At 38.9% G+C, this 25,157-nt stretch overlaps 1 protein-coding gene and 1 pseudogene across 3 annotated transcripts in view; one reads left to right on the top strand and one right to left on the bottom strand.

Moving 5' to 3' along the window:
- ARMC8 (armadillo repeat containing 8) overlaps positions 1–14,597 on the bottom strand; it is a 105,584-nt gene extending 90,987 nt beyond the window's left edge. For 2 of the 3 annotated variants that reach the window (XM_045791844.2, XM_045791846.2), the window contains exon 1: positions 14,290–14,596. In XM_045791844.2, the coding sequence (XP_045647800.1) occupies positions 14,290–14,334 (45 nt within the window). In that variant the 5' untranslated portion in view covers positions 14,335–14,596. Of the gene's footprint in view, positions 1–14,289 lie in introns of all 3 variants that reach the window. The other variant, XM_087870219.1, reaches the window with a different exon arrangement.
- A 5,205-nt stretch (positions 14,598–19,802) lies between these two features.
- Positions 19,803–20,390, top strand: LOC123788487 (large ribosomal subunit protein eL19 pseudogene; annotated as a pseudogene).
- Positions 20,391–25,157: the final 4,767 nt, after the last annotated feature.

The following is a 25,157-nucleotide window of genomic DNA, read 5'->3' as shown; positions in this document are numbered from 1 at the left end:
TTTATTGTAAGAATACAGTATATAACATACACAATATATGTGATATTTGACTACATTATAAGTCTTCTGTTCAAAAACAGGCTAGTAGTAGTTAAGTTTGTGGGGAGTCAAAAGTTATATGTGGATTTCTGACTGCATGGGGGAGGGGAATCAGTGTCCTAACCCTCATGTTGTTCAAGGGTCAACAGTATATACTATGGAATATTACTCAGACATAAAAGAGAATGAAATCATGGCATCTGTAACAACATGGATGGACCCTGAAGGTATTATGCTAAGTGAGATAAGTCTGATAAAGAAAGACAAATAATTCATGTTTTCACTTATATGTAGAATCTAAAAAACAAAACAAACAAAACAAAATGAAACCCAGACTCATAGATAGAGAGAAGAGATTGGGGGGGAGGGGGGATGGCAGCAGGCCAAATGGATGAGGGGAATCAATAAATATATAGTTCCAGTAATAAAATACACATCATGGGATGTAATGTACAGCATGGAACATGAGAAATAGAGTCAATAACACTGTATTAACTTTGTAAGGGGACAGATGGTAGACATATTTTGGTGACCATTTCACAATGCACAGAAATGTCAAATCACTATGTTATACACCTGAAACTAATATAATACTGTATGCCAATTATACCTCAATAAATGAAAATAAACATTTCCCTGTCATTTGGGGAAGAAAACCACATTTTTAAGAAAAGGTTTTGAATGCCAAATTACTAAATTCCAGACTTGCCATATATGGGATTTAACTTAAAAATTAAGAGCTATAAAAGTTTTCAACTGCTGTTTTAGAACTTGAAGTAAAACAATGAGTTTATTAGAAAATGAAGAGTAACAGTAAATATTAATAAGAAAATAACAAACTATTTATTTCATTTGGCAATGAGGTCTTGCCGTATGCACATTTCATTAAAATACAATGTTCTTTATTTCTAACATACTCAAGAATTGTGTGGTAGAAAGAACAAATGATCTGGCATTTGAAGACTTGGGTTTGAGTCCTCATTCTACTACTTACTAGCTTTGTGACTTAAGGCAAAAATAAAAATTTAAGACTGTTTCTTCAATTATAAAATGGTGATGTTACCACATAGAGGGTGAAACAAATGAGAGAACATACAGGAAAACTCCATGTCAAAGTACCATTCAAATACTGATTTCAGGGAAATTATATTTTTGTATAAAAAAGATAATTGCTTTAACAAGTACACTAATGATTCCCTTGGATTTATATTCATGGTTAAAGCCTAATTATTCAGACAGATACTTTTTCTTTTGTTGTTTTTTCAAAGATACATTTTCTTACCTGATACCTTTTTCCCAGAGCAAGCTATGCACTTAGCAAGAAATAAATATGCATCTGAGAGCTGAACTTAAAAACCCAAACTTCCATTATTTGAGACTTTTAAAATCCACTAAAAATGTATAAAAGTAATATATGTGCATTTTTATATATTCCATAACTGTAGGTGTTACCATGGACTCAGAGAGAACATAAATCACAGTTAACAATAGCAATTACAGTTTAAGAAATAATCAATGGATAGTGTTCTCCCTCCCATACAACCAACCCAGAAGAAAAGGGGGATAGTTTTATAATACCTGACACTTGCTTAGTATGTTAGTTTACAAAACATTTTCCTATCTATTTTCTCACTTGTACCACATGATTTTTAGAAATAAAAATGTAACAATTCTCAATGGGAAATTCTGACCCCTAAGAAATATTTAAATTAGTAATTGCCAATCAAAATTTAATATCTCAATTATTCCACAAATTACTAGAAACTTCAAGATAAAATTGTTCATAATGTTCGTCATTCAGCACCGTAAGGATAAATCTTAGATTTGGGGAGAGATGAAAGAAACACAACTAAAAGTACAGAATGCTTCAACTCTATGAAGATTCCATTTAAAACCTATTTCAGATTGAAATTCAACATGTATCTTTAATTAATCAGGCATTACACTAGGTGCTGGTAAGAGATAAGAATCCCTTACCCCAAAGCACAGAAAGAAAACAGATATATGTAACTTACAAGTGTAACTTATAACATAGGATAAAGGTAGTAAGTGGATACAAGATAAAAAGAAAGTTGAAGATATAATTAAGAACTAAAGTGAGGGGTGGAATGGGAGGTGATATCTAAGGGATGAGGATGATTAATCTGAAAAACTAGTATTATTTTGCTAGATGAAAAAGGGAGGAAAAAAAGACAAGGACTCTAGGTGGAGAGCAGAATACATGCACAAGAGAGTTCTGAAGCAATGTGGTGTGTTTGTGAAATGCCATTTAGAATTATAATGATATAGTATATAGTATACACTTGGGAATCCAAAACAAAGCTGAAGTTGTACCCTTTAATTCAGTCAACAAATACTTAAAACAACTATGCAGCACTTTTGTTCTAGGTAAGGAAAAAAGATACCCTACCACCCCCCAACCCACCTTTGCAGAGCTTACATTTCAGCAGGGGGAGAAAGACAAAAAGCAATAAATGTAATAAATAAGAATATTAGAAGACTATACACACTAGGGGAAAAACATTTACTAGCACATTTTATTTCCATGTCCTTATATTATATACTCTTACAAGCTGGGGGGAAGGAAAAGGGCAGGAGAGAAAGAGGGAGATACAATAAGATACACCACTCAGAAATTCCCAGGCTCTCAGCAGCTCTAAACAGGAACAGCACTATTTCCTAAGACACATTTTATAAATTCATGTAAGTGATTCTGGTTGTCAAAATGCCAATGGGTACTACTGATATCTAGCAGGCAAGGACTAAGAAGGTGGATGGATGTTCTGCAATGTATGGGACAATGGGCCCACATCCAAAAGACTTTGCAGTCACGTAGGGCAAAAACAAAATTTTAAAAATTAATTACCTGAGCCTAGAATCTAACTCCATTTTACATATAAACACAAAATATGTTTTGTATTTTACAGTAAATAATTTTCCCAAGAATGCCACTCCCATATGAATAACGAAAAAGCTGTAATGTAATTTACCTTGTGCGGAACTTTACCAAAAATTGTTCATTTCAGAAAGTCACATAAAAAACAACACCACTTACTGTATTTAAGTAGTCGTTACATCCAATCTATATCAGCCTGTAATGTAGCAGTCACAGTCACAGCCAAATTAGTACACCTGCAAATATATCACTACTGGTAATAACTTCTTTCTATTATAGTTCTCCCTGAGTACTATTCAAATTGTATCGTTTCCTGCTCTTTCTCCCTTAATACTACCTGGGGCATAATGCCAACTCTTTATATTTTTTTAAGATTTTATTTATTTTAGAGAGAGAGAGCATGCAAGACAGCGCAAGAGAGAACAAGTTAGAGAGGGGCAGAGTGAGAGAGAGAGAAAGAGAGGGAGAAGCAGACTCCCTGCTGAGCCGGGAGCCCAATGCGTGGGGTGGGGACTCAGTCCCAGGGCACCGGGATCATGACCTGAGCCAAAGGCAGACGCTTAACTGACTGAGCCACCCAGGCGCCCATAACGCCAACTCTTTAAAAGTAACACGTGAGGGGCACCTGGGTAGCTCAGTTAGTTAAGTGTCTTGACTCTTGATTCTGGCTCAGGTCATGAACTCAGGGTCATGAAATCCAGCCATGTGTTGGGCTCCGAACTGGGCCTGGAGCCTGCTAGGGATTCTCCTTCTCTCTCTGCCCCTCCCCTCACTCACACTCAATCACTCAATCAATAAAATCTTTAAAAAATAAATAAAAATAACATAAAAGTAACACATGAGAACAGTTAACTTATCTATGAATTTCACTTCAGGATAGCCAAGGAGATACTACAAAGTATATTTTAAAAGGGGGCGTGGAGTCTGGCAGTGCTGGGAGCCACCAACTGAAACAGCTCTTAGTTAAGTTCCAGTCAACTGGAAATGCCAAAATCTCTTATCCATTCCCCAAATAATGTGAAACCAAAATTTGATTTTCTGACACCTCCAAAACTCTCAGTCCAAAAAAATGCTTTAGTCACTGACAATTTCTGAAATGCCAAATAAGTGTACTGCTTAGATCAGTCACAAATTCACAATTATTCATTTTAAAGCCCAGCGACACTAGATATGTTTGTATTTGTGCCTAAAGAGAGTAGGGCTGCCATAAACCAGAACATCAGAAATCAATACTTTTTAATGAAAGACTCATTTATTTATTTTAGATAGAGATACAGAGCAAGCAAGTGGTGGGGAGGGGCAGAGGGAGAGGAAGAGAGTCCCAAGCCGACTCCACGCTGAGTGTGGAGCCCAACACAGGGCTCGATCTCAGAACCCTGAGATCATGACCTAAGGTAAAAACCAAGAGTTGGACGCTTAACTGACTACACCACCCAGGTGCCCCTGAAATCAATACTTTCAAAGTATTTTACTAAAGTGTGCCTTAATTTCAAATCAAATGTCTCCCCCTTTATTCTGGCTGTGTTCTGGTGACATAAATTCATAAAATCCTAAACACTGCCTCACCATTGCTTGAAGAGTTCTGGTGATACACAGTATTCCTCTGCCAGACAGTTTATTTCACTATTAAACAAAATTAACTGCTAGACAATTCTTTCCTAATTTTGAGGGCAAAAAAATAAAATCATCAACAAAGACTGACCTTTTCCTTGCAGACAGCTATCATGCCCTATGTATTCCAAGATTCCCACTTGCTTCCAAAAGGAAGAAAAATAAGAAAATGCCCACGTACAATTCAAAACCCAACATGTTGGTGTTTTGTTGTTTTTTTTTTACTTTTTGAATTCTGGTAAACTTCTGGCCTCATTAGAACTCAATCAGATTCTCAAATTCTTTCAGACCTGTCATGCAGGATTTTTGCAACTATTTTTATCCTTTACTTATTTATTTTTTTATCATGGGATTCATACCTTGGTGTTTCTAGAGGTTCATAGCATCCTCTCTCTCCACATTAAGCAAAGCCCTGCTTTTTTGCAGCCTCTAGCAACTTTGGAAGGCTTATAAAATGGCACTTCAGTTTGGGTGGGTCCTATCTACACAGAATGTAAAATAATTATGACAACTGAGACTCCTAGAATATAATCAGCTTTAAATTTCACAAATACAATCATGAAAATACTTAAATACGTAACTTTTAATCTACCTGGATAAGAGGCAACCCTGAACTCTCAATAAATAACACTGAAAATTGGACTTTACATGTTAAGGAAACACTTTAAAATAGTAAATCAGTGCTTAGCGTTTGAAAATAAAATTCTAAAATGTAAGGCTGTGCACATAGTTTTGTTTTATTTTTTTTTAATTAGGTGTTTAGATATATGGTTCTAACACTTTATATAATAGCATATGACAGTGGGCAAGTCTGCCTCTCTAGTTCTCAGTTTTCCCCAATTAAAAAAAATGACAAGAATGAACTAAAGATTATCTGCAGATTTCTTCCAAAGACTCCATAATTCACACTCACACAGAGGGATTTTTTTTCATAGTTTAAAAACCAGAGCACAGTTAAAGGGGATATGAAGAGTAGACTTTACTTTTTCTGTAGAGAGTTTTTAATGAAATAAAATATTATTATAGCTCTTTTATAATATCAACAATTGCTATAAACATGCTTTGGTGGTCACAAGAACTGGAAGGAATTTAGCATTCATGCTTCTTTCTAATCAGGTACTGCAATGTTTATCCTTTTAAAGTATGGTCAAATCACAAGTTGTTGTCCGGGTCTGGATGATCTTCAAGGTTCCTTCTCACTATTAAATTCTATTCATTTACTCATCAACGTAGATGGGAATGTCTGAAGACTGAGGGCCAAGAAGAGATCCTTCCAGATAGAGAAAAAGAACTAAGTAAGGATCAATGGTACAAAGCAGCATAATATGGAAGTTCAAGGAGGTAAAAAAACCACCTCTGGGGCACAGGAATGACGAGGGTTGTGAGGAGTTTTACAAAGATTAAGATACTCTTTGGGTTGGCTGAGGTTCATTTAAATGCTTCCCAAGATGGTAAGAGAGCCCTGGAAATCCACTAGGATGTATTCAGATGCTTGCTTCTCAATCTTGACAAAACAGAATGAGGCTACCATACATGGGTGGACCACAAGAATAGTTCAAATTGTTATTCAAGATTGAAATCATATAATGACTTAGAGATCCTGGGTACCATCTTTCATGGTACACCTTGTAATAGGTAGTGTCCAGACAGGCTAGCGGTCTCCTGATTTAAAAAAAAAAAAAAAAAAAAAAAAAAGTTTATTTGCTTCAGAGTCTTAGAGACAGTGAACACCATTGCCTCGGAGCTATCCATGGTGCTTGACTCAGACTCAGCCCACCACTTCCAACAATTGATGCATTAGCTTTCCTACTACAGTACCACTAAGGATCTGTCTGATCCATCATCCACACTGTGGCCTGTGACAATCATGCCACTATCATGGGCCACTTGTAAACTGTCTATTCCACTTTGCCTGTGCCCAGACTCCCCAAGTGTCTTACTTTGTCCTAGCATGGATTTCCAGCTAACCTACACTTTTCCCCCCAGGCCTGCTACACCATCTGCTACACAAAACCCTTTCTGTAGAGATCATACACCTCATAGAAGATCACCAGCATACTCTGGGCAAAAGATTATGGTTCTTCAGGGCCAAGTCCCCACATGATACCTTGTATGAGTTTTAAAACCTTATTATTGTTACAATTTTTACATTTACATTTTACATTTACAATGTAAATGACCTCTAAATTTTGCTATATATGTTTTTGTGACTGACTTTGGGATCAGTTAAAAAAAAAAAGGAATTATTAACTCAAGACTGATATATAGGTTCCAGGGAATCATGAACCACTTGAAATTATGTAAATCTTTAGGCAGATGCATGTTTTTCTGGGGAAGAGGATGTTGAGACTCATATCCTTAAAAGATTAGAACCACTAATCAATATGGTGATGACTCCCAAACAATGATCACCCCAGGTTAATCAATAGATCTTTATGTTTGTGGTACAAATACATACATGTGGTCTTTGTCCCAGTTCCTGGCACAAAGCTATTAAAACTCTCGGGATTTCCTAAGTGATAGGAGTATCTTTGGTTATTCATAAGGATCCCCCTTTGGGCACACCTGAGTTTATGCTACTAAACAATTAGGCTAGGGCCCCAAGAGAGCCTCAGGATGAGACTGGTAACCAGAAAGACCAGTGATTAGAGGGTTGGAACTTCCAGTCCTACCCAAGCAGTCTCTGGGAAGGGGAAAAATGGTGTGTGTGGGGAGGTGGGGGGTGCTGGAGATTAAAGCTCAATAAAAGCTAATGAACTTCTGGGCTAGTGAATACATCCAAGTCTTAGGAGGGTGGCATACCCCAATTCCATGGGGAAAGAAGTTCCCGCATTTGGAACACCTCTGGATCTTGTCCTATGTACCTCATCATCCAGCTGTTCATCTGTATCCTTTATAATAAACTGGCAAACATAAGATTTTCCTGAGCTTTGTGAACCATTCTAACAAATTACTGAAGCCAAGGAGGGCATTGTGAGAACCTCTGATTTATAGCTGACTGGTCAGAGGCACAGAACAACCTGGACTTGTAACTGGTGCCTGAAGAGGGGCAGTCTTGTAGGACTAAACCCTTTTTACCTATGGGATCTGACTCTATCTTCAGGTAGACAGTGTCGGTTAAATTGTACAACACCTGGCTGGGGTCCAAAGAAAACTAGAGAATTGCTTGGTGGTATGAAAAACACTCCAGGATATCCAACTGCCTATTGGACACCTCTAAAGGGATGTCCAGAAAACACTGCAAACTCAGCATGTCTAAAATGAAACTTTTCCTCCTCACTTGCCTAACATGTTCCTCTCCTAATCCTCAGTAGATGATACCACCTAGTTGTAAAGGTAAAAATCCTGTCAATCCTGTTTGATCATGATTATGACTCTTCCTCATTTCCCCTCACTCAATCACTGACCATCTATAACTTTCTGAAAGCCTAATAAGTTCTTAAAACACTCCTTTTTTAAAAAATACTTTATTTATTTATCTGAGAGAGAGAGAGAGAGATGGGTAGTGAAAGAGAGCATGAGCAGGGAGGAGAGAGAGAAGCAGGTTCCCTGCGAGCAGGGAGCCCAACTCGGGGCTCGATCCCAGGATGCCAAGATCATGACCTGAGCCAAAGGCAGCCGCTTAACCAACTGAGCTACCCAGGTGCCCTTAAAACACTCCTGAAGAGAAAGAATCTCACGTTCTGTAATAATTTTGCTGGTGGTAAAGACCACCAAATATTAACAGACCCTATAAGCTGGAAACTCTTCCCACTGGACCACAACTTTTCATATTCATAAGGCAGCATAATACCTCCTCCAATAACTGTATTATGAAAGTACTGGAGAATGTAGCTAACACATTATTCTTCTGATTTTATAGAAAGAGGACAAACAGTTTTCCTTTATCAAAGTGACAAGCGGGGGCTGTTTCTGCAAAATGACTCTTATTTGGAATACCTTTCATTCCTATCTAAATAGTCCCAGGGATCATAGCACCACTGTTCAGTGAAGGCAGCTGTTCTCCGGTTTCCAGAAGGTAACAGGAATTTTTCTTTGTCAATAACTCCATATCTTTACCCAGAAGCCAACATGACAGATGGCACTGCAAAGCAATTGCCAAATCAGAAATGAAAATGATACGAGTCAAAACCACTGAAATTCCTGGCTCTTGGCACTACTTTGAAATTCTTAATGAGAATGGGAGGGGATAGGAGATAAACCTCCATGTGAAATAGAAAGACCCTACACTAAGGTGTATCTAACACTTGGTAAAGCTTAAAAAACTTTTTTTTTAAAGATTTTATTTATTTATTTGACAGAGAGATAGCAAGAGAGAGCATGAGCAGGGGGCAGGGAGAGGGACAAGCAGAGAGAGGGAGAAGCAGGCTCCCCACTGAGCAGGGAGCCGAATGTGGGGCCTAATCCCAGAATCCTGGGATTAAGACCTGAGCCAAAGGCAGGCACTTAACCAACTGAGCCACCCAGGCACCCCAAGCTTTAAAAACTTCTTGAGCACCCAGTGTCTGAATTTAGGTGGCAATCTTCCTTTAAAGAGACAACACGATGTCTGGAAACATACAATGAGCATCTCCCATTCCTCACCCATTGCCAGTAAAGACTGGGAAGTTCATACTATTAAATTCCCGTTAAGAACACCCCCTAACATACCTTGAGCTTCCTGGTGGAAGCTCCCAGGAGCTTCCCAATCCTTTGTGGAGTGGATTAATGGCAAACTTTAAAATGTGCTGACCAGATGTTACTTTGCATTTATTACTAAAAGCCAAGAGAGGCCAAATTCATGCTTATAGTATAGCTGGCCTTAACATCACATAAAAATTTTTCCTATTGTCAGTTGTCTGTGTTAAGAGAGCAAATCAATACCCAGCTTAAGGCCAACAAATGCTTATGATTATCAAGAACAGAACAAAAACCAAGGAATACTCAGACTTGGAATATCCTGTACAGTTCTACTAGCTGCTTGTCAGAAAGGCATAATGGCACTAGGAAAACATTGTAAAGGAGACAATTAAAATTAATAGATGCCTTAGCTGTCTATATCAGCCTATAATGTTATTCAATGAAATTTTATTACCTTGCCTCTCTCAAATCATTAGAAAGTGACCAAAGTAAAATGCAATCATCCTCTTAACAGTCTTTCACAAAAATAAATTTCATTTTTAATTAAAAAAATTTTTTTAAATAGGTCATGTTTTTAGTTATGTCTAAGACTTCTTCATCAAGTCCAAGGTTCTGCAGATATTCTCTTGTTTATTCTAAAAGTTTCATTTTATGTTTTATAATTAAATCTATGATCCATTTTGAATTAACTTTTGTATAAGGTGTGAGGTTGAGATCCAAGTTCATTTTTTACTATGGTTAAAAAGATGAAAAGATAAGCTACAGACTTAGAAGAAAATATTTGCAAAGCACCTATTTGACTAAGGACTCATACCTAGAATCTATAAAGAGCTTTCGAAACTCAACAGTCAAAAAACAAACAGCCCAATTAGGAAGTGGGCAAAAGGATATGAAGAAATACTTCACTAAAATATTTCTTCATATTCAATAAAATATGGATGACGAGTAATGAAAATATTTTTGACACTACTTATCATTACAGAAATACAAATTAAGGTCATGATGAGTTATCACTACACATCTATTTAGAACAGCTAAAATAAAAAATAATGACAATACCAAATGCTAGTGAGGGTGCAGAGAAACTGGATCTCTCATACATTACTGATGGGAATGTAAAATGGTACATCCACTTTAGAAAAGTGTCAGTTTCTTTAAGAACTAAACATACATTTACCATACAACCTAGCAATTACACTCCTGGGCATTAATCTCAGAGATATGAAAAGTTATGCCCACACAAAAACCTATACACGATTGTTCACTGAGGTTGTAACAGCCAAAAACTGGAAATAACCAAAATGTCTAATAGGTTTATAGCTAAAATGTGACATCCATACCATGTAATACTACTTAACAGTAAAAAGGAACAAACTATAGATACACACAACTTGGATGGATCTCAAGGACATCATGTTGAGTGACAAAAGCCAATCTCAAAAGGTCACATACTGTATTTATGTAACATTATAGAACATGACAAAATTACAGAGATGGAAATTAGTGGTCACCAGGAGTTAGAGACAGTGAGCAGGGGGTAGGTAGGTCTGACTATAAAGAGGTACCACAGGGAGATTTTTGTGGTGATAGACGAATTCTGTATCTTGACTGTGGTGATGGCTACACTATACTCACGTGATAAAATGATACAGAACTATACATATACTTATACCAGTATCAAATTCCTGGTTTTGATACTGTATTATAGTTATATAAAATGTAACCAATGGGGGAAACTGGGCAAAGTGTACACAGGGATCTTTCTGTATACAAAGATACTCCACAACCTCCCATGAACCTATAATTACTTCAGAATAAAAAGTTTTAAACAATCCAATCAATGTAAAATTATCCAAGAGTTTGGGAAACGTGGGAGAATTTATAAATTTGTTGAAAAGGATAATGCAAAAAAAAGTGCAAACCAAAGGTGGATAGATAGGGATGATTGTGGTGCAGCCTAGAAAGATAGCTGGAGAGTTTGTTCAACTCCCCCAAATAAATAGTTCAACCAAACATTTACTGAATATCTAGTATATGCAAGACACAGTGCTATAAATAGCAGTGGGGTAAAGAAAAAGGTCAAGCACTTACCTCTGAATTAATTTACTAAGAAGTTCGAACAATTATTAAAGGCCCCAGGGCCTCTGCAAAAGCAGTTTCCTTTGCCTGGAACACTCTTCTGTTTTTCTAGTTAGTTCTTAACCATCCTTGAACTCTCAGTTCATTGTCACTTCTTCGGGGAAATCCTCCTGAGCTCTCCTCATTGCCCTCTATATTAGATCAGGTTCCCCTACTACATACTTATACAGCACCCTATATTTTTCATTCATAACACTAATCACCATTCACAATTAAAGAACTGTGTAATGATTTGATAATCTATTTTCCACATTAGGCTAAAATTTCCAAAGGGCAGAGACAGGTCTATGTAGCTCACCATTGTATTTCCAAACCCAATGCCATGCCTGGCAAATGACAGAAGTTCAAAATATGAATGAATGAATCCATACAAAGCTATAATACATATGTACAAATGAGCAGGCATACAGTAACAGTTATTGGGTTTGGAAGAACCCAAGATTACTTCAATTTGAGAAAGCCAATTTATATGGGATAGAAGGTTCATGCAGAGGATAAAGAATCTTATATCCAAAGTTGAACGTCATTGTCGACCTTTCCACAACAGGAACCCACTAAAGAACTGAAACAGGAAAGTAGCGTGTCCAATGTCTTCTATAGGAAAATTACTGTGGAGAACAGACTTGAACTGAGAGGGTAAGACATAAGGAGTGGTAAAAATAATTCTGAGGATACTGTGGTAATGCAGGCACAAAATGATATGAGAAGGTGGCCATGGGAACAGCCACATGTGTGGAATACTAAGAACTAACAGAACTTAAGGACTGATTAGATATAGGGGCATGAAACAGAGAAGGGCCAAAGATGATCCAAGAGGTTTAACAGTGAGTGATCAGTGAAAGCCAGTACCATTAACAGAAATGGAAAGTCATAATTAAGTCCTCTTAGGAAAAGGGAATGTGCTTTGTCAGAAGTCTTAGGTAACATCCACACATTTGAAGATGTGCGACTAGGTGGAAAAAAAGTCAAGGCTGGCAATGTAATATGTGAGTTGGTCACAGTTAAGGTTTAAGACTGAATGAGATCTCTCATAGGGGAGAAGGTATAAAGGGCCTTGAATGAAACCCTTAAAGCCATATGATTTGCCCCTTGCTTAAATTATGTTTATCACGCTGTGGACTCATTCAGACTGTGAGATCCCTGAGGGCACATGTGATCTCATACTTGCATTCCCTAAAAGTATACATTAAAGAGCGCTGTACATAACTGGTGCACAGTAAGCAGCCTATTAAAGGAATCAAGGTATTTTCTGATTAATATTTCCTGTTCCACCTGCACTCTGTATTTTAAAAGTTTGTGCCATAGTGGTGTCTGATTTCCCAAGGCTATATAACCGATGAATTCACAGATAAGACTTTGGGACTGTGAAAAATACATAAGCCCCCAATGAGATTAGAACTTAAGCAAATCCCCACTAGAAGTAGGGACTGGTCTCCAAGAAGTTTCTGCATAAAATTAATCAGGAAATATTATTTACTGAGGGAGTGAAACAAATGAAAATTTTCAATTGCATGCATGACACAAGTTGACAATATACAAAAAGTAAAGAAGCTTCAGGTGAAATGAAGGATAAACAAGATAATTAAAAGGACTTGAGGACAGTTGAGAGGCATACTTTTTAAAAAAAACATAATGAAGGAAAAGTCATTCACCTGCTTGCCCACAAAATATTCCTGGGTATTACAGAAGTAGAATAAAAGGCTAACCTGATTCAATACTTAGATGAACAGTGTTTCCCAAGCTGTATAAAATAAGGAAAAGGACTGCTAAAATCGACCAGGAGACAAACTGGATGACAGCCCCCGCCCCCCAAATTAAATTATCTAGGTTACAGTATATGCTACAGTGTTCTAACCCTGAATCATAGCAAATGTCCTAAGTGCTTACAGACAGGTGAGTGTCTCTATGGGAGAAGTCAGGGAAGAGAAAAGAAACCGGTTGGAATCACAGATTCTAGGATCCTGACAAGTCAGGTAATCTGTAATCCAACCACCCTCTCAGTATCAGACAGCTTCCCTAAGTCCAAAAGATGGCCAACCAGTCTTTGCCTATTTCTAACAACAGCGAATGGACCATTGGTAAAATGACTATTCTCTAGTTGGACAGCTCTAAATTGTTGTAAAACCCTTTGAAGTTACCCCTGAGTAACTTTCACTCCGGGTCGGGTTCTCAAGAGCATTAATACAGTGAAAAGAGAAAGTTGTAGTTTGGATTTTTTTTAACTTGAAAAAAAAACAAAACCCAAACAACTAGGTATTACTTCCTGGCGGGTCAATACATTCCCTTCTTTCAATAATAGAAAAATTGATTTTTCCCCCCAGTGTTTGACTCCCTATAAAGGAAAAAGTAATGCCAGGCACAGGTTCCTTTAGACTCCGAGCCGCGACCTCCAAAGCAGAGCGGAGAAAAGGGGCTTCAATAACTACATACACTAAGATATGCTGCAGCTGACACGATATCTCCGTTGCCAAGAAGCAAGCAGTTCTAGCTCGTGCCGGGACGCGATACAAGCCACAGACCTGGCCTGGACACTCTCAGGCTGTGGGGGCCCAAAGTGCCTGCACCTTTCCTTGCCAAAGCTGCGGAGGGCTGAATGGGCGCTCTTTCCCAGGCCAGCGGCAAGCCCCGCGCCTCACAGGGCAGAACGCTCGGCCCGGAGAAGCAGCAACGCTGAGAGGAAGGTTCAGTGAAGCACCTGGCAAAGCCGAATCCGAGCCACCGGGCCAGCTGCCCGTACGCCCAACCACCGTGTCCGCCAGAGGCCACCCGAGAAACGGCACCGGTGGGAGCTCCTGGAGTTGGAGACGTTTCTGGCTCGGTCGGGGTCCCGTCTATTTCTCCCGCCCACCCTCTCTCTCCATGGCCCAAAGCTGAGCCGGAAGCAACCCCAAGGAGTGGTGTCCAGGAGGCACTCCGCGTTTGGGGTGAACGCTGCGGGCCGACCCGAGCTCTCGAGCTGGCGGGCAGCTGCGGCGGTCACTCACCGAGAGGACGCTCATGCGGATTGGGGTCTCCAACAGGCACGCCATCTTGAGCCTTCCCACCCGGCTACGGCCGGTGCCGGCGCGGGGGCCGGCACTTTCGACAGGGAACTATTGGGCCAACGACAGGCACCTTCTGCAGAAAGTCAGGCAGATAGACGAGAACACACCACGCTTTAGGCACAGCTGAAGTACGGCCAGGGCTCGCGGAAGGGAGAGAAAGGGAAAACCGCGCCAAGGGCCTCCTCACGAATCGTCCTCCCAGAAACGGCAGCTACTCTCAGCCTGGGTTAGAGGTGGGAGCGGGCAGCAGTTTCCGCATGCGCAAAGAAGATCTGCCAGCCCCACCTGCCGCTCGCGGTGGGCGGAGCCAAAGGGGCGGGGTCTCGCTCTGGCGCTGCCGACTTCATGGGTTGATTCGGTACAATGCAGGAGCTCACGCATTTATATTATGAAAAGCTAGTATGTGGAGTCACATACGTAATTTGAAGTTCACATTCATATCCATTATCTCATTCCTCTGCAGCAGACTCCTAGCGTTGTTATTATCGCCATTTTACAGATGGGGGGACTGTGGTCTCAGAACCAGGTCTTCAGCATAATCTGCCCAACCCATTTATTCTGGTGTAGTGTTAAGAATAGATACTCTAGAACCAGAACGCCTGGGCTTAATCTATGCTACTTCACTGATCAGCCGTATTACCTCTAGCAAGTTACTTAACCTCCCTATGCTTCAGCTTTCTCTTTGTAAAATAAGGGTTATGAGAACGGAGAACTAAAACTTTTCGGAACATGCCTGGAATGTAGAAAGCGTTGTATATGTGTTAGTATTTCCCCAGCTTCTGAGTCAAATAGAAAAAAAAGGTGGGGGGGGGCAAATATCTGAAGAATTGACACTGAAGTGATGTGGTAACTGACGCCAAATAAAAACATGCTTCTAATTATATTTTCTGATTGATTAATTCAGCTTTCCCACTCCGTGTGTGTGTGTCTGTGTGTACAAAACTGCCCTGGACCTGGCTGGACAGATTTCACCTGCGTACTGCCTGTAACCAGTAAGTTTTCATAGGATGGTTGCAATGATCCTGTTTCATTACTTGTCTTTTTTTTTCCCCCATTTTTATAGCCACTCCTTAATTCAAGCTGTTACTACCTCTCCCATGGACTAGAGCAATAGCGTTCCAACTGATCTTGTAGTCTCTAGCCTTTTCACTTTGCTCCTCACTGCTTTCCATTCTTCCTGTTTAGGTACCCCTCTCTTTTAGAAAGTTCCCCTTAAGCCACTTTGCTTTTCGAAAAGCCTCACATTAGAACCCGTTTTTGCTAACCAAAGGAATCCGAAGAGAATTTTTACTTTTATGAAAAATGTAGTAAATGAAAATAGCAGTTAGAGTTTGTTTTGCAGTGAGCCTTTATAAAGGCATATCTCAACCCCAGGCAGCAGGGGAGAGTAACATCCCCAAGCTCCTTCCCCGGGAACTACATTCAGCATCTCAGCATCAAGTCACCCATAGCTTTGAACTTGTCCGTGAGCATCTGTGCTTTATCTCCATTTATTTTGTGCATCTCTTAGCAAGATATGTCCTAAGGTATCAGAAACGCCTAAGAGAGGTTATTTTTCAGGTCTGGGAATGCTCAAAAATGTTTCCATATAAAGTAATGGTAATTGCTTCTTCACTTTATGCCATTTTGGTTTAGAAAGGTTTAATAAGAACTCTCTAATTTTGGATAGTGGGGGAAACCTGTACTTGGTTTCCAAATTTATTGTAGCCCTAATCATCCTTGCTCATGGCTTTGTGTTCCCAAACAACCATTGAGTTTCTGGAAAGCAGGAATTCTACTTTAGATTTTTCCTTCTGCAGTATTTCCCAAACTTCAGTAATCTGCATACCACCCATGCAATCTTTGTCAGTCTGCACCCAGGTGTTATTATTCACTCAATATTTTTTAAGGTCAATTTCAATTCATTAAATAGTTTTATCTTCATCCTAAACCATTATAGTCTGTAATATCAACTTTTATGTGTTCCTTATCTTTAGCACATATTAACATAATAAATACAAAAAAGTTTAAATGTCCATTTATCACCTAAAATCATGTCATATGCTGCATACTGCAAGACAGCAGAACATAACATTTGAACAGAGGATACAAAAGTATCAATTGAATTTTCAGCTGACATTAGTTTTTGTTACAGAGTTCTGATAGCTGTATTTATCCATGCTTCATCCATTAGCTCAAGCAATACATCTTCCAGGAAGCCCCTTCCCCAAGTATAAGTTAAGTGACCCCTCCCCCATGTTTTTATGCATCATGTTCTTGTCACCAACACAGCATCTCCAACAATATATTGTAATTTTTTAAAAAGATTTTATCTATTCATTTGACAGAGCTAGAGAGAAAGAGCACAAGCAGGCGGAGCATCAAACAGAGGGAGAGGGAGAAGCAGGCTCCCCACCCAGCAGAAAGCCTGACATGGGGCTCGATTCCAGGACCCTGGGATCATGACCTGAGCTGAAAGCAGACAGTTAACCAACTGAGCCACCCAGTCACCCCATATTGTAATTTTTTTGTTATTGTTTACTTGTTTTTCTCCCCATTATATACTTCAGGGCAAGTACTAGGAATTTTATCTACTAGGTCTTTTATCTCACTGCCTAGCATAAAATAGTCACTTGCTAAATGCTTATTGGATTTTTTTACTTCGTTTGGGCACTCCCACAGGCAGATCCTGAAACAGTGATTTGGGTGCAGGGAGTTTATTTGGGAAGTGTTTCCAGAGAACAGAATTAATAGGTCAGGGGGAGTAAAAAAAAGAAAGAAGGAAAAGTCAATATAAGGATCTATTATTAAAATCACTGCTTACTCCTTGAGAATCTCTGAAAAACGTACAGAATGGTCCCCTGGATATCCCTCTTGAGGTTGGAGCATTTATCCACCCTCCCATTCTATAGTGGTTGAGGGTTTCCCCAGGGCTGGTAACTGTCCTGGATTGTACTTGTGCACAGAACAGAGAGGGCTTCCTTAACCTGGTATAGAAAAGCAGAATCTGTAGGCTTGCTTTTAGGGTGCAATATAGACAGCATGCATCTGAGCTTGCAGCAGAACCCTCATTACAGCTGTAGCTGAAATCAGAGCGGACAGGAGCTAGGGCATGTGACTACAGCATCCAGCACCTCTGCTACTCAGGCTTCCTATCTTATGTCCAGAAGACTGACATAACCATTTTATGGGAAGGCAGCATTGATTAGCAAACTTCTAAGCTTGAGGATCAGGAATCTCATTTCTAACTCAAATTTCGACGCTAAATAACCTTAGGTATATTCTTCAAAGCCAATTAATGAATAGGAATTGAGGGGTAATAAGATTCTGATTCTGCTTCCCTGTAACAGCAACAACAGAACGGGTAGCTTCAGCACAGCGGTGGGAAGAGAAAAATATCCATACTGTCTTCCCTACAAACAGGAATGAAATCTCTCCCCATCCTCCCATGGCTCTTATCTCAGAGAAGTATTAATTTCTTTTCTTTTTTTTTTTTAAAGATTTTATTTATTTATTTGACAGAGAGAGAGGGGGAGAGAGAGAGCGCGAGCACGAGCAGGGGCAGGGGGGGCAGATGGAGAAGCAGACTCCCAGCTGAGCAGGGAGCCTGACGCAGGGCTCAATCCCAGGACCCCGGGATCATGACCTGAGCTGAAGGCAGACGCTTAACCTACTGAGCCACCTAGGGGCCCCGAGCAGTATTAATTTCTGAAAAAATAATGGCAACAAAGTGTGAATTTAATAAGGCAAAAATAGTAATACAAAATAAAAAGTAGCCAGGAAGAAATCTGAAAAGTATTTATAAATATCTAAGTGCAATTGCCAGGACAGAGAAAGCCAAATTTTTGGAAGTAAAAACATACCTACGCAAAAAGAGGAAAGCCTAAAGTATAGGAAGATAGATGTAAACCAAAAACCGAATGGCCTCAAAAGGACTTGAGAAGAACCTTTAACAATATTTGACAACAGAGGAGAGTCTTAAAGTAGAACAAAAAGAGAAGATGCACTAATGGTGGTGCAGAAGAGGTATAGTTCAGTTTAACAGTCACTAACTGTGAGTTTACTTGTGCACATGTTATACTAGGGATTCAAAGTCATACAAAGACATGGTTCCCAACTTCAAGGAGACAGGAATAAAAGTTAGACTCTGAGAGGTTTAACAATTTGTTCAGGGTTGCTCAGGGGATGAATGAGAGGCTGAATCAGTTTGGGCACAGGCTTCTCTATTTCAAAATCCTTACCAGAGCCTTCACTGTCTCCTGGGACATGACAGGCCCATCCTACATGGGACAACTAAGCCCTCACCTCAGCAACCAGCTAATTAAGCAAAATCCACAAGGGCTTTACAATGGGAAATAATGCATCAGTAATTCATCAGGTATTTGGAGGGTGTAAAATATGCATGTGCATAAAGCAGAAGTAGTAAGGTGTTGAAAAAGTCTTTTATTAGAAATTTCAGTAGAAAAAGAAAATGTTCTTTTTATAACCAAATTATAGTAGAATTCCAACTTACAAATATAGAAGAAATGATGGAATTTGAAAGCCACCACATGACAACCATGGGAGCTGTAATTGAAGCAAGAATCATCAACGGATGCTTAAACAAACTGGTGAAAATATAATGAAAAGCAGGATATTTATCCAGTCTCAAAGTATCTTCCACAAGTGACTAATGATAGTAGAGAAACTTGGCAGACGCTTGTTTATTCAAGTGATTGCAATTAATATCACCACTAATGGGATAAACAGACATCATGATAGGACGCACTGATAAGGACATAACTCACTTCCATGGTATTCTTGCCAAAAATGCACAAGTGTATTTGTGAGGAAACATCAGACAAACCCTAAATGAGGGACATTCTATAAAACAACACACCCACATCCTTTAAAATTGTCATGAGAGACAAAGAAAAGCTGAAGAATTTTTCTAGATTAAAGGAAACTAAAGTGACATGATAACCAAATGCTGCTTGTGATCTGGGATTGAATTCTGGACAAGGGAAAAAGCATTTTTCCCCTTCTTGCTACAAATGTCCTCAGTGGGAAAGTTGGCAAAATTTGAACAAAATCTGGAGATGATTGCTAATCATTGCTAATGTCCTGAGTTTGATAATTGTACTGTTTTTATGAGGAGAATGCCCTTGTTCTCAGGAAATACACAGTGAAAATTTTAAGTGTAAAAAATTGAGTAGCTGTGACTTAAGCTAATGTTTTTTTCTTTAATAATGAAAAAGAAACTTATTTAGAGAATAGTTTTTAAAAAGAGCACCAAGGACCCTGGAAATGTGTTCATTTGACAAAATGTACATACTAGGTACCCACTATGTCCCAGGCGCAGTGCCCAGGAGTGGGTAATACAATTATGAACAAGATAGATACATTCCTTGTTCTCACAGAGCTTTCAGGCAAAAGGTAAAGAGAGACAAGAAAATAAGTCATTAGACTTTCCTTTCAGCGCTGCGGCCTCAGCCATGAGTATGCTCAGACGTCAGAAGACGCTTGCCTCCAGTGTCCTCCACTGTGGCAAAAAGAACGTCTGGTTGAACCCCAATGAGACCAACGAATTCACCAATGCCAACTCCCATCAACAGATCTGAAAACTGATCAAAGATGCACTGATCAGCCCGAAGCCTGTGACTGCATTCCTGGGCTCGGTGCTGGAAAAACACTTTGGCCCCTGGAAGGGCGGGTGTATGGGCATTGGTAAGAGAAAAGGTACTGCCAGTGCTTGAATGCCTGAGAAGGTAATCTGGATGAGGAGGATGAGAATTCTGCCCTGGCTGCTCAGAAGGTCCGGTGAATCTGAGAAGACTGACCGCCACGTGTATCACACAGCCTGTACCTGAGAGTGAAGGGTAGCGTGCTCAAAAACAAGTGGATTCTCATGAACACACCCACAAGCCCAAGGCTGACAAGGCTCCCGAAGAGCTTCTGGCTGACCAGGCCAAGGCCCGCAGATCTAAGACCAAGGAGGCTCGCTAGTGCCGTGAAGAGCAGCTCCAGCCCAAGAAGGAGGAATTGGCAAGACTCTGTCCAAGGAGGAAGAGACCAAGAAATAAAACTCCCCCTCTTTCGTCTGTACATAGTGGCCTCGACCTTAACACAGATGAGTTATTCAATGAAAGAAAGAAAGAAAGAAAGAAAGAAAGAAAGAAAGAAAGAAAGAAGAAAGAAAGAATAAGAGGAAAAGGAAAGTCATTAGAATGTAGAATAATAAGTAAAAGGGTTTGGGGCTAAGGCAGCCCCTAGGAGGGAAACGTCACCAGGACTGAAGTCCTTTCCATGGAGGTGGCATCCAAGCTCTGACCTGAAGTGTGAAGAGGAACACACCAGGCAAAGCCCTGAGTGCTACTCCACACAGAGCTTGGTTTGTCCATAAACATTCATCTCATTGAACAATTAAGGTACCACTTCTCTGTAGTTAGATGTGGAAACACTGACAGATCCTTGAAAATCAATGCTAGGACAAGAGCTCCAATTATTTATAGGAAAAGAGATACTATAAAAGCAGCAGGTCTTCAGTTGGCTCTACCATCTTCTGGATTGCCTGGGTAATGGAAACACACCTCCGCCCGAAACAATGGCGACTGCATTAGGCAGATAGGTTTGAAAATGAAGACGTGAAGGTAACAAGTTAGGTAAAGTAAAGCTTTTCACCATTTACAACGCAGGAATGGAATCTGGAAGTTATCAAACTTGTAAACAAGAAATATTGAGGTTTGTTTTTATTTTTTATTTTTTTTAAGGAAATAAAAAAGTCCAATGAAATGTCTGACAAGTTTAAGATTCAGAAGCTAGAAACACCACAGCACTTTTATTCTTTTGTGATATTTGCCTCTCTTCAGTTTAGTTTTTTTATTTTATTTTATTTATTTATTTACTTACTTACTTAAATTAACATACAATATATTATTTGTTTCAGGTACAGGTCTGTGATTCATTAGTCTTACACAATACATAGCACTCCCCACAACACATACCCTTCCCAATGTCCATCCCCCAGTTAACCCATCCCCCCACCTCCCTCCACTCTAGCAACCCTCAGTTTGTTTCCTGAGATTAAAAGTCTCTTATGGTTTGTCTCCCTCTTTAGTTCCATCTTGTTTCATTTTTTCTCTCTCTTCCCCTATGATCCTCTGCCTTGTTTCTGAAATTCCATGTATCAGTGAGATCATATGATAATTGTCTTTCTCTGATTGACTTATTTTGCTTAGCATAATATCCTCTAGTTCCATCCATGTCATTGCAATTGGCAAGATTTCATTTTTTATGGCTGCATAATATTCCATTGTATACATATACCATATCTTCTTTATCCATTCATCTGTCGATGGGCATCAGGGCTCTTTCCATAGTTTGACTATTTGTGGACATTGCTGCTATAAACATTGGGGTGCAGGTGCCCCTTCGGATTACTACATTTGTATCTTTGGGGGTAAATACCCAGTAGTGCAATTGCTGGGTCCTAGGGAACTCTATTTTCAACTTTTAAAGGAACCTTCATACAGTTTAGTTTTACCACCACAGACTTGATCTCTTCTTAGTTTTCCTTTAGAGTGTGCTGCCATCAGGTGGTAGCAGGTGACAAAATCACCTTGTTCAATTATAAGATACAGATAGCAAGGATGGATGTTTTTCTTGATGTTTGTCACATTTTATTTAAAAACAGACTTAAAAATTCATTGCTCAAATATCTCCATAGCTCACTCCCTTAATTCAAGAAGGTTTCTGCTCAATGTCACCCTACCAACATGGTCTTCTAGAACCATACTATATTCATGAAATACCCTACTCCCCATCTCAGCATTTCCTATCCCATCACACTGCTCTGTTTTTAATCATCCGTCTTTTAAATATGGTTCTTTCTTCTTGTGTTCTTTATTCTTACTCATTTTACTCATTATTTTATTTTTATTTGTTCTTAATTGGCTGGATTTCATTGTCAAAATTTTTTTTTCATCAAAAATGGCCCCTGGGGTATTGTTTCCTTGGAGTTCTTTTATGGCTGAAAACATCTGCTTGTTGCCTTTTACTTGAGTGACACCTTGGCTAGTATAACATATAGGAAAGCAGAACCCATTCTAGCTATTTTTTTTAAAAGATTTTATTTATTTATTCAATGGAGATAGAGACAGCCAGCGAGAGAGGGAACACAAGCAGGGGGAGTGGGAGAGGAAGAAGCAGGCTCCCAGCGGAGGAGCCTGATGTGGGGCTCGATCCCACAACGACAGGATCATGCCCTGAGCCGAAGGCAGACGCTTAGCCGCTGTGCCACCCAGGCAACCCCCATTCTAGGTATTTTAAGCATAAAGATCATGACATTTTTGGAAGGGCTAAAGACGCAAACGAGGTGGGGGGGACATATTCTACTTGAGATCAGTAACAGTAAAAAGTTCATCACCACTGAAGGAGTTTGAGGTGCTGAGCTACCACGACCATGGCTAAAGCCAGAAGAGAACAGAAACAGCTTTTACCTATCTTCTCCCTTCTAATTTCACTCAAGTGTTTCTCATTTGCAGAACCAAATCTGGACCTCAGCTGGCAAGGGAGTCTAAGAAATGTAGTTCCTTAGTTCTAGCCTGCAATACATGGATGGGCAGGAACTAAAAATGTACACACTCACACACACACACACACACACACACACACACACACACACACAGAGGAAGGGAGTATTTTGTATATCTATATATCTATAATATATTATATATATAAATGATATATCCGTCATATATAATAGGTATTATATATATGAGAGTAAGTGGCAGAAATGATACTCTTTTGTCCCTAAATTATATATAATATATATAGTATATAGTTCATAATTATGTATATATATAATGTGCAAGTTTCCTAAGAACAAGGAATTCCCTTATATAACCACAGTAAAATTAACAAAACCAGGAAATTAACCCTGAGCAATATTATTGAATTTACAGACACTATTCATATTTTGCCAATTGCCCTAATGTCTTTTATAGTATATGAATCTTCTATCTCCTTTAATTTTTAATCTTTCTCAGTTTGTCCCTTATTTCATGAGCATATTTTTAAGAAAGATAAACCAGTTACTTTTCAATTGTCTTTCAATTTGTCTCCTATTTTTCAAGATTAGATTCGAGTTATGCATTTTTGGCAGGAATGCCACAGAAATAACTTATGACATATCAGGAGGCACATGGTGTAGATTAGTCACTCCTAATAAGATTAACTTTGATCATTCTGTTAAAGTGGTGTCTGCCAGGTTTCTCTAGTGTAAAATGCTTATTTTTCTTTGTGTTATAATAAGTATCTTTTGGAAAAATACATTGAGAGTATATAAGTAGTCTCAAATAATAGATACATTGAAACTACGTAAGTATCCTAGTACTCTTTAAAATTTTACTCAGTGGTTTTAGCATTAGTTGAAGATTCTTGCTTGAAACAGTGAGGATGACGATAAAATGGTGATCTCTAAGACAACTTTTCTCCCGTATTTACCAGTCAGCATTCTTGTGTAAATAAGATCCCTCTCTTTCCCCTATTATTTATTTATATCAGTATAGAATACTGTTGACCCTTGAACAACATGGGTTTGAACTGTGCGAGTCCACTTATACATGGATTTTTTTTACAGTACAGTACTGTAAATGTATTTTCTCTTCCTTATGATTTTATTAATAACTTTTTTTGGTCTAGCTTACTTTATTGTAAGAATACAATATGTAATACATATAAAACACAAAATATGTGTTACTTAAATGTTTATGTTCTCATTAAGTCTTCCAGTCAACAGTAGGCTATTGGTAGTTAAGTTTTGGGGGAATCAAAAGTTATACATGGATTTTTGACTGTGTGGGAGTCTGTGTCGCTAACCCCCACATTGTTCAAGGGTCAACTGTAGTAGATTCCTACTTTATTTGATGGCCTATAGCCTGTTACTATGATTATGCATTTTGATGCTGAAATTGTTTCAGATTTGACCAGTGACAAAATGTTCAATTGGTGTCTTTTGATGCCTGAGATTCTTTGAATACTTCCTTGGCTTCTTGCATGAGATGATCCAGGCTCATTTTGTACTTTCTCTGTCCTAGAATCAACCACTTCAACAAGCAGACTTCATTTCTTTTAGAGGGGAATTGTATTTAGAAACCAAGGTCTGGTTGTCCCTAAGAAGTTTTAATGAACACCTGCTCAGCCTCATACCAGATTATGCTCTTTTTAGCATGTTTCCATTGTTGACATGTGGTTTCTCTTTTCATCTTGCTCATTGCTGGGTGCTTCTATCTAGATATTGCCTTTGCACTGGTAGAATCAAGGAATTTCTTTCCCAGCAGGTCTGAGACCTGTTTGTTTTCCCCATGGGACTACACACACACTTTGAGGATACTTGTCTGTTTAGTGAGTGTGGCTTTTCACATTTGCAAAATGAATTACCTTCATTTTTCATTCAATCCATTTTTCTCCAACTATTTTTCTATTTCTCCTCATTCAGAATGGGAAGAGGGTGAGGCTTTTTTAAAATTTGATTCTCTCTGGATTTAAAGTCAGTGAGAATTCTCAAGTTTGTTTACTCACTGGTATGGTCTCTAAAAATGGGGTATGGGTTAGAAACAGGAGCTGAGCCACAATGCACTTCTTCATCCTTATTTTCATCTTTTATTTCCTGCTTTGACCACTAGTTTTTGAATGTTATGGTATTAAGTTATTGTTTCCTATTGGTCACAAAAGAAGAAAATTCAAATTGACTGATATATTAAAATTTTATTATAAATTCTGCATGGAAACCATAAGGAGATACCATTGTATAAAATGTAAGGAAATGGCTAAAATGTAACAGACAGATA

The sequence above is a fragment of the Ursus americanus genome, chromosome 20 (assembly GCF_024610735.1).
Source record: "Ursus americanus isolate L20-20 chromosome 20, mUrsAme1.1.p, whole genome shotgun sequence".
Taxonomy (NCBI): Eukaryota; Metazoa; Chordata; class Mammalia; order Carnivora; family Ursidae; genus Ursus; species Ursus americanus.
This window is presented reverse-complemented; position numbering and strand designations above follow the sequence as displayed.